The following is a 10,496-nucleotide window of genomic DNA, read 5'->3' on the forward strand; positions in this document are numbered from 1 at the left end:
TTCTGAGTGGACAGCTCAGCTTAGATGGCAACTCCATTTAGATGCTTGATCAGCAACCTCTCTAGAATGCCTAGAAAGAGCAAGTAATGTTTGTGAATCATTTCTCCATCTCGCGGTAGGAAGCAGTTTGTTTGCCACAAGCTATCACATGACATCGTTCAACAGAGATTATCTGAGCAAGTACAAAGAGCTTATTAATGGCTTATGACTGCTTGTTTGCACAAATGGGTGATTTGGTCATTTGATTGATATTTTGCTTTGACACTACATCTAGACATTTTGTAAAAAAAAAAAAAAACATGAAAACAAAAATATACTGTGTATTCCAGAAAAAAAAAAAACTTGTTTACTCTGAATGTCTCCTCTGTAAATCGGATCCATATTATGGTAGGCTACTGATTATGTTTACACAATATAAACGTGTCATGAATCTCTTGAATCAAATGCTTTTAAAACTGTTACAACTGAGAACACTTATCATTCAGTTTTTTGTACTACTTTCCCACCTTGAGTGAAATTCAGATAAATGACCATTGATATTGAAGCTTGGATGCCCCCTTGTGGAATCAAGCTGGTCTAAAGGTAAGCAATCGCACAAATACAGAGGCCAAAATCCAACATCTGAAAACCGAGATGATGCCCATCAGAACAAAGGTTGATTTCTCACAAATTCATGTATGAAACAGATGTCGAATGCAATCTGTAAACATATATGTCAAAGTTCCTATAGGTTTTTGAACAAAACTGCAATAGAAAATGGAGAAGTTAACAGGGGTTAACTTATTTTGTGCTATATTTGCAGTATCTGAATAGTGGAAATTATCACCTCCGAGAAATGGAGCTATGTAAACCAAGGAGTATGTTTATGCTTTTCACCAAACAACACGATATAAATATTTATTCGTTTATTCATTACTTAACCAAACCAATTCATTTTTTTATAAAGATGGAAAAACATGCTTTGTATGTTCATACATCACACAGAAGCATATTTTTGGTAAAAATAGGAGTTTGTCTAGAATGAATGTATTTGTAATATCTCAGCCACCAACTTGAGGTTTCTTAGAGGATGGAATGGAAAAGACTACTTTGTTCAACTATTAGTGAAATGCTTCAACACTGCTGAATGAAATCCACAAACCGCACTGCTAATCATGATCAACCAGACTCGAGATCAGTCCTGAAAATGAAAATGCAGCAAGATGCTGTGAAACTCATCTCCAGCCAAGTCTTCTGCCACCTCAGCCAGTTTGTGCATCACAGGATATACAGAATATACCCTGAACCTAGAAAAAAAAAAAAAAACTACAGAGTACACAGCTCTCTGTACGACCTCTGACTTCGGTAGAGAACACTCTTCCCACACTCTGTGGACATCACTTGGAAAGGGATAACAGTCATCCAATCACATATTTACATGACCCCCCCAAAAAAAGAAGAAATATTAATATTGAAGGTTGTACAGTACAGTCATAAAACAGGCAGGGTACAGAATAAGGGTCAGGAGTATTCATGTCATAACAAAAGCAGAAATAAATTAACCAAGGCGTTTCTGTGATCGTTAAGTACACTTCTACATAAACAACATACAAGGACTGATGAGCAGAAGGAAAAAAGAAAAGCCGAAGGGGTGAAGGAGGACTATCCTAGCTCTAAAAATCAAAGCATTTATATTGCTGTAGTGTCCAAAGATGGGCAGGGCCTTTAAGCTAACACACCTAGTGCTGCATTAACACTGCAGCTACAATCACGCCCCACAGCAGTTATGCATATTTCAAGTCACAGCTTACACACAACACGTATATAAACTCTGAGGCCCAGCCTGTGACAGCATGACAAGCAGACAGACACACGCAGAGATACACACACACGCAGAGAGACACACACACACGCAGATACACACACACACACACACACACACACACACACAAAGATCTCAGACACATTTACAGTATTTCACATTACATTTTCAAACCGAAGCAAACCTGCTTCATACCGACACATAAATAACACTTAGTGTATGCAAACAAGAAGAAAGAAATATAATCTCGACTTTGGTCAACCAGAACTGTCACTCATCAATTCCATCGTAAGTTACTCGTTCCTGTCACGCAAACTTTCCAACGGGACACACAGAAGTGAAAAACAAATAAACAAACCAGACACAGTCATGATAAGCTAAGATTTTTCTTAGCTCCCTCGTATAGTGGACAAAATGAGGGTAGCTTTGTTTGTTGAAAACGTTGGTTAAACATATTTTTAAACAATGGTCAGATCACCAGGTGCAAGATGGTGACTTGTACACTTTCATGAAGGAACTTTGAGGTAACACCACCATCAGAATGAAAAAAAAAAAGAGAGAAAAGAAACACGCTCGAGGACTGCACCCGCCATCAGTTGTTAGCTGGGCAGATCTCCTCTCCTGCCCCTGTCTGTGCTTCAGCCACAGCAGCCTGGCTTTGCTTAGTGTTAATACGTCCCTCTTGAGCGGCCACTGGTGGTCTGTCCGATGGGGGAGCCACTATGAGGAGGGCAGTGTAGCACTGTTTCCTCCAAGAGAACTACTCCATCTTGGACATTTCGTATTTTGTCGTCATGATTTCCTAAAAAACGAGAGAGAGAAAAGCATGTCGATCCCGCAGTCTTACAAGAATGAATAGACGTACAAAATACCTCCCTATGCACGAAAAGGACAAAAACAAATGAATGAACAGTGCACAGGTAGTGCTACAGGGGCATAATTAAGTGGAAGTAGGTCCAAATGGAGGAAACACAAACCTCATCAGAGTCCAGAAGAACAGGAAGTGCCCTAAAAAAAGACACAGTAACACAATTTACCCTTTATGTACAATTTAAATTCAACTCTACATTTTAAAGACAAAGAATGCTTCCATTCCATTGTTTGGTGGTTCTCATCATTCACAGCTAGTGGCTAACAGAAGACCTGTCCCACTGGGCCAAGGCAGTTCTTATTGGTGGGAATGAGAGGACAGGGCAGGCCACTTACACATCCGACAGCGAGGTAGGAATATTCTCCTCCACCCACTTCAAGTCATCATCCTGAAATAAAGCAGAAACTGCATGAGACAGGTGTGTATGAATGTGTGTGTGTGTAACGATGCATGTGTGCATGAGTCTTGGTGTGTCTAAAATACCAACAATATTCTGAAAAAGTGAAAAAGGGTGGAAAATAAATCACATTGTCTCAAATATTACTACTCAAATATCAGCTAACAGAAAATGCAAAAAACTCAAGTTCTGGTCCTTGTAAAACACCCAAAAACTGCTACCAATGGACTGATGTGAGTCTGCCCATGTTAAGATATAATGGAAGTCTCTGTGTCTATGTGGTCTGGTTCATACTCACTGGGTTGGCCGCAGGTTTGGCTGCTGTTCCATTAGTCTCATTCTTGGACGTTCTCAGCTTTATGCCATCAGCTGGACAGAAAGGACAGACAGACAGAAGGGACACCTGTTAGCAACTCACAGCCACGCCACCCTCAGAAAGATCTCATCATCTCCTAAACCCTCTCATCACCATACCCATATTAGCAGACACGAGAAACTCCTCAATCTCTTCGTCGTCCGAGTCGTCCATCAAAGGTGTGAATGCATACCTAAGCACGTCATAACACAGAGAAAGCCTTGATTTCATTCACCATCGAAAGACCATACCTCAATGCTGACTTAGGCTACATGTAAAGGGGGGCAGAGCAGAGACTATAAGGGAAACTCTAGCAGCAAAGAGAAAGAAATGACAGCAAGTTAAAGCAGTGACATCATGGTGTATGACTGGTCACATTGATGCAAAGCTGACCTTTGATTGTTTGCAGAGGGCCTCCAGAGGAACATGATGACCAGCAGGATGATGGAGAACAGGAACCTCCAGAAAGCATCATCCACCCACAGCTCCATCCAGTCCTAGAGAGAGAGAGAGAAAAACAGAGAGAGAGAGAAAGAAAGAAAGAGAAAGAAAGAGACAGAGAGAGAGAGACAGAGAGATAAAGAAAGAGAAACAGAGAGAAACAGAGAAAGAGAGAGAGAAACAGAGAGAGAGAGAGAGAGAGAGAGAGAGAGAGAGAGAGAGAGAGAGAGAGAGAGAGAGAGAAAAACATGTTGAATGTGAAACCCTGACAGTTAAGGTATAATCTGTGTGACCATCACACACCTCAGGCATATGTTCTATAAAGAGTTACATCGTGTAGTTTATTGCAAAAGCAAGATCAACTCACCGACTGGCAATCTGCAAAGCGGAACTTTTTCGTGGTCCACACCATGAAAATGATGGAGGCTGAAACAAAGGATAGAGATGAGGAGTCAGGAGAAAACTTAACTCTTCAGACAGGGCTGAAAATGATGATCATGTGGTGCTTCTTCCTTCTGGTATTTTGACCAAAGTATGACAGGGATGTTTTAGCAAGACCTCGAGAAACTATTTAAAATTGTGGGAAAATTTGACCTTTCAATTCACTGCATTTCACTCGTGCCGTACTTACCAATGACCGCGAAGATGAGCGTGTTGGTGAAGTGTCGATACAGGGACAGCTTGACAGGGTTCCTCCTCAGCTTAAGCGTCTTAATGGTTTGGGCCAAGCTTACAAATATGTATGAGGTGGTCAAGGATGGATGACGCATCACAGCTCAAGAAGAGGTTCATCTCAAAACAAACACCATCAGGACAGACCCGTGCATACCCCACATGCACATCCAAAATACAGTAACCACCCAACACAATAACAATCTCTTACACTTCAGCCTGATAGGCTAACCCCTATGCTTACCCACCAATCTCTCTTCCGCTCTTACACACACACACACACACACACACACACACACACACACACACACACACACACACACACACACACACACACACACACACACACACACACACACACACACACACACACACACACACACACACACACACACACACACACACACACACACACACACACACACACACACACACACACACACACACACACACACACACACACACACACACACACACACACACACACACACACACACACACACACACACACACACACACACACACAGCTGAAGCGAGGAGCCCGATAGAGGAGCAGCTTTAAAGGATATCCACCAGCAGAGAGAGGAGTCAAGCAGAGCCAGGGGAATGTTGGCCAGCAGGGCCAGGTCAGAGTCTTTGGCCTGACGGTGACCATCGAGGAGTCCACAGGGAGGGACGGAGAGAGAGACAGGGAACAGGTGCGGAACCCAAAGAGAGCAGAACCCCAGGAGCAGAGCCGGACAGAATGGATGGGAAAGAGAGGCGAGACAGAATTACCTCATACCAGCGCAGAAGCCACCAATTATCACTTGCAATCTACCCTCAATGCACTCCATCAACATACCCATCAAAACTAGATCATGTTCAGTTATACATATTAAACACTGTTTAGATTCCTTATTAGTACCAAGCTGTTTTGCTCACTAGCATTGCCCTCTGGGTAATGTGTCTAGGGTGTGCTACTTCCTTGAACTATCCATCCAAAGGATATGTACCAGGTGGCAGAGGAGTCAAGCATGGCTAGACCGATGATCGCTATGAGATTAGGCGCATTGTCCCGACCCTTTCAGATACAGAAAAATACAATCTAAGCATAGGTACCCATAACCCTTTGTAAATATTAATGTTACCGTCTTCAACCTGTTACTACGTGCAATGTGTGACCACCAATGGACCGTTCATAGAGTCCGTTCACCAATCTGCACTAACATAACCTCACCACTGTCTCAAAGACACATTCCTCTGTCTGGACACACTCTGTAAAGTGACCAAAACTAACAGAGAGCCGCTTTTACACGGCAAGGCATCTGTGGCCCCATGAATGGACACGCTTTGGAAAGGGTGGCCGAATATTCCAAATTGGCAATTCATCCGCTTCTCCAGCTGGCACAGTCCTGCTGCACGCTGTGCACTTGCCTAAATGCTGTGACTGTTAGCAGCACCTCCCTCAGGCATCCCAGCAGGGACAGGACAGAGAGTCATCATTTATCACCGTCATGAGCAGTCTCATTTGAATTTGTGTGTGTGTGTGTGGGGGTGTGTGTATATGCGTGTGGGGGTGTGTGTATATGCGTGTGTGTGTCAGAGAGAGCATGTGTGTGTGTGTGCGTGTGCGTGTATGCGTGTGTGTGTCAGAGAGAGCGTGTGTGTGTGTGTGTGTGTAATAAAGCTGGAGCTGCTCTTTACCCCTGTGATCCTCAGGACACCTTCAATGGCAGCAAAGGCAAAGTATAGCACCCCGAGGCCCACCACTCTGTGCATCACTGTACCCAGGCGAGGCCTAGAACACACACACACACACACACACACACACACACACACACACACACACACACACAGACAGAGATGAATCCTTGTGTACAAAGAAAACATATACAAACAAACGCACACACTCACACAAATGCAGATTGATGCCCACTGGCAAAAACACAAGAACAGAAACAGAGTCAGATACACTGCCAGAAGACGTGTAGCTTCTGAACATTGGTGGCAAGGAGACTCACTTGACTATGCCATATCCCAGACTGACAATGATGACAAGCAGGCGAGCCAGAGTCCTCTTCAGTGCCGAGATGAGCTCTGCGAAGATCAGCAGGCCTTGGGCTGCAAAATGATCACACCAGGCTTGTTTGAATGCCAGCAATGTCCTAAATAGCTGAAGGCTAAAAATTAAGGCCAGCAGCACCACTGCATAGCTTGACGCGCAACTTACAAAATTAGCATTTTTTTTCTCTGACCAACTCAAAGTATGCAAGACAGTCATTAGTAAACCAACAAGTTATTATCCGTGGGACTACGGCCTATGCAACACTCTGTTAATGCACCAGGAGACTATAACGTCCACTCACTGGCTTCCCCCACAGCGTTGGTGTTCTCGTATTCGGCACAGAAGACGGCCATCTCCACCATGCCCAGGAAGATGACGCCGGCGATCCAGAACTGGATCCTCAACAGGTCCTTCCAGTAGCAGGAGGACCAGACGAACCAGAGGAGAGCGTAGAGAATGTACACTATGCACATCACCATGTAGAACTGGCCGATGGGGACAGGGCACACAGAGAGTGGGAATTAACATGTGTGGCATACTCATGTAATTGATGAATGTAAAATCTGTTGTGTCACACAGGTCCATAAGTATTTGCACAATTGTAATGGTAATTTTCCCTGTGCACACCACCACATTGGATCTGAAACAATGCTATCAAGATGTGATTGAAGCACAGACAGCCATTTTCATACATTGTCACCCTATGTTTGTTTATGCAAATATCATCACTGATTGCATTGCTGAACAACCTCATCTAATTAGTTGAGCCATGCAGAATGAGACATTTCATGAAATATGAGAGTAGCAGATAAATGATCCTGCAGTGAGTTCCTTAGCTGGTTGCCATGGTAATGACTCAGCATCACATTAACTATCACAGAGACCACCACCAAAACTCCATGGTGCTGAACTATTCTATCTCAGAGGCGAAAAAAAAGTGTATTCAGAATGATGTAACTCACAATCATCAGGGGCCACTCGGTGACAGAGATGAAGCCATGTGTGCCCTTCATCACCAGAACGGCTGGAGACACAGAAACAAACACACAAGAGAATTTTACTTCTGTCTGTCACATGTTCCTGGCACCTGCCATTTTGGATATAGACCCTTTCAACAATAAAAACAAAAACAATGCTTGAACATTCTATTTTGTTCCCAATATACTTCCTCTGCATTAAGATAACATATGGAATGTTAAAACGGAAGCCTTGTGGGGCCAACTACGATGCTGATAATGGAACTCTCTTGAAAGGGTCTATATCTGCAGCTCAGCACAAGAGATCTACAGCAGTCCTGCTCACCTGTCAAATTCCAGTCAGATTCTGGCTTGGTTGACGTTATCTTGACTACCAGCAAGTAAGGACCGTCTCTCCATGTTGTAGCAATAACATCAGCCTTTAGGAAGATAGCCGTTATCAAATTATGGGGAATTCATGGACTGCAAACTACTAACTTACATCTTAATATTTATTTAATATGACACCAAATGATCTGGAATCAGTTGTACTGAATGTATTGTACTATTTTGCAAATAGCGCAATGTAAACATTTCATGGTGACAAAAATATTTGCATAATCTCCAGAAATAGGGATTTACCGGAACTCCCTGTTTGTCCGCTTCTTCAGTCAACCACTTGGTGTCGTTTTCTTTCTAATTTGACACAAATGGGGAAACAAACAAACATGCGAAATTTGTTCTCATACATTCAGGAATACTGAAATTCCATTTAAGCAAATATTGTGAACTGGGACTTAAGGGACCTCTCACATGTACTGCGTTGTCTTGTAGTGGTGGTTCTACAATGCGGGGTTCCGCTTTTGTTTTCTGAGGAGAGAAAGAAATGACATGAAAATGAATCAGATAAGGGGTGCAGTTTCAGTAATGGAACGAAAAAACATAAGGCATCTACACATGCAACTGCCACACTTTGAGTGCGGACTGAACTTACATTTAGACTGGCAAACATGGACATCCCCTTATAGCAAGTTATGGGTTTATACTCATGCTCAAGGTATTCCCCACGACCTAATGGACTGGGGTCTAGACCATCACCCCTGGCTAGAGGAGTCCGTTCATACATTTCCTGAAGACAGAAGCCCCCACAACAATAATAATTATTATCGCAATCACAATGCTGTTCAATTACAGTAAGATTAGATTAAACTAGATTAAGTTTAGATTAGATTTAACTTTATTGTCATTGTGCAGAGTACAGAAGTGCAAAAAAGCAAACAATACAAAGTGCAAACAATACAAAGTATAGGTGGTGCATAGACAGGGCACGATTGTACTGTAGACAGTAGTATACAGTTGGTTTACAGAAGGTGGTTTACAGTTTTATAAATAATATATGTGCAGTGTATTAGCAGTGACAGTACAGTACTATGCTATTAAATCATGAGCAGACATTTTACACTCACTGAGCAGTATGACTTACTTCAAGGTTGTTGAACTCATTGTGACAAGGGTAGAACTTTAAAAACCAATGAATGGTGAATTTCACCTCTTCTGGACAGCTGAAATATGGTACTGAGATATGGAAATAAGACAGCAAGAATAAGTTCCATATTAAACAAATATTTTTTTAAAGAGCTTGTGTGTGCTGTTGGTTGAAAAATGAGGGAATAGGTGGAAAAAGAAACATTATTTTGTGATATTGTTATGCTCCGCTTAAAAGTCACACACGTTGAAGGATTAGTTAAAAGTTCACATACCTGTCAATGTTATATCTGTTCCACTGTACATGGATTTTCTTATGAAAAACGGTTTGGATGTCTAAAACGGAATAAAAGCCGATGCATATATATATTTACAGCAAAAATGAAAAAGGCTCAACTCCCTGGCATTGCAAATGTCTCGTTATTATCAGTCAAACGTGTCGTTCTGGTTTAATGGCATTACTTGGTGTAAGCCTATCGCTTTACAAAGCTTTCCACTGACACTGGAGAGGTAATTTCAATGGGAAGTTAAGCAAACTTGGGTTAAATAATTCAGTGTGTGTCATGAAATGGTAATCTACTGTAGGACTACTTAAATAGAGAAATATTAAACAACAAAAGCGTTACTTATTTCAAAAGAACTTTTCCCATAACATCCATGATTCCCACTGTCTGTAGACGCTTGCCAAGACATTTAGATTCTAGGAGTTGCCTATAGTCTGGCTAACAAGCTAGCCGGTTAGCTACAATAATAACAAATCCCAACACATTGTTGTCTGCAACAACTGAAAGTGTTCGTCATAACCCTGTACTTGCTAGATAGTTGGTGGAATCAGTTAACATGATGATTGGTATCCAAGTTCAGTGACTAGCTTGTGTTGATAAAAGTATTCATACTACGTTACTAAAATAGCTAGCAGCTACCTATCTAGCCAGCTAGCATAGCGCAGCTGGCAGGCTCCATCAAAGAGACCACCTTAGATCCCAATCACATTTTGGCTCGCAAAGAGTCACAACACAAAACGAAAAGCATCACTTTCAAGATAGACGTTGCTAAAAAGCTGGCACATACTCCCTAACGGATTAGGCTGGGTGAAGTATCACACCGAGCTTGCCGCACAACGGTGGCTGTTAGCGATAGCTAATATTTGCTAACGTTAATAAGACAGGTTTGTGTCAACGAATTGATAACAATACTTACATTGACAATGGTAAATGTCCATTTCCCAGTCTCCGGGGCTGCATCAATATCTGTCACACAACTTATTAGGATCCCTGAGAGAAGCAGCATCCAAGGCTTCTGTAAAATATTTCTACAGCAGCCCATCACACAGTGCTGCACAGAGGCAGCCATATTTTCTGTCATATGGCTAGTAACGTTAGCTAGCTAACACATTCAACGTAGGTCAGTGGTCACTGCCAACTCACCTGAAGGAGCGACGTCAGTGTTACCTGAATCCTGAGGACGTGGT

At 42.3% G+C, this 10,496-nt stretch overlaps 1 protein-coding gene across 1 annotated transcript; it reads right to left on the bottom strand.

The window, feature by feature from the left end:
• Positions 1–890: 890 nt before the first annotated feature.
• On the bottom strand, positions 891–10,426 carry tmem87b (transmembrane protein 87B). The gene is made up of 20 exons (XM_076285817.1): positions 10,226–10,426; positions 9,301–9,361; positions 9,024–9,115; positions 8,535–8,669; positions 8,354–8,410; positions 8,183–8,236; positions 7,887–7,980; positions 7,547–7,608; positions 6,886–7,069; positions 6,541–6,640; positions 6,224–6,317; positions 5,107–5,178; positions 4,497–4,605; positions 4,233–4,291; positions 3,818–3,921; positions 3,544–3,617; positions 3,368–3,438; positions 3,008–3,060; positions 2,779–2,809; positions 891–2,603 (listed from the first exon to the last, which is right to left on the bottom strand). Exons 1-20 carry the CDS (start codon positions 10,388–10,390, stop codon positions 2,562–2,564), a joined length of 1,713 nt encoding a protein of 570 aa, XP_076141932.1. The 5' UTR covers positions 10,391–10,426; the 3' UTR covers positions 891–2,561.
• Positions 10,427–10,496: the final 70 nt, after the last annotated feature.

This window comes from Alosa pseudoharengus, unplaced genomic scaffold (assembly GCF_046254945.1).
Source record: "Alosa pseudoharengus isolate Yale_2024_CS ecotype anadromous, Long Island Sound unplaced genomic scaffold, YU_APseudo_1.1 YU_APseudo_1.1_scf_15, whole genome shotgun sequence".
Taxonomy (NCBI): Eukaryota; Metazoa; Chordata; class Actinopteri; order Clupeiformes; family Clupeidae; genus Alosa; species Alosa pseudoharengus.

Coding starts and splice junctions, on each gene's coding strand:
- tmem87b (XM_076285817.1), bottom strand. CDS start 10,390: ATGACAGAAAATATGGCTGCCTCTGTGCAGCACTGTGTGATGGGCTGC. Junction 7,981..8,182: donor CGGACAAACAGGGAGTTCCG/GTAAATCCCTAT, acceptor ATCTTCCTAAAG/GCTGATGTTATTGCTACAAC. Junction 4,292..4,496: donor GCTCATCTTCGCGGTCATTG/GTAAGTACGGCA, acceptor CCTTTGTTTCAG/CCTCCATCATTTTCATGGTG.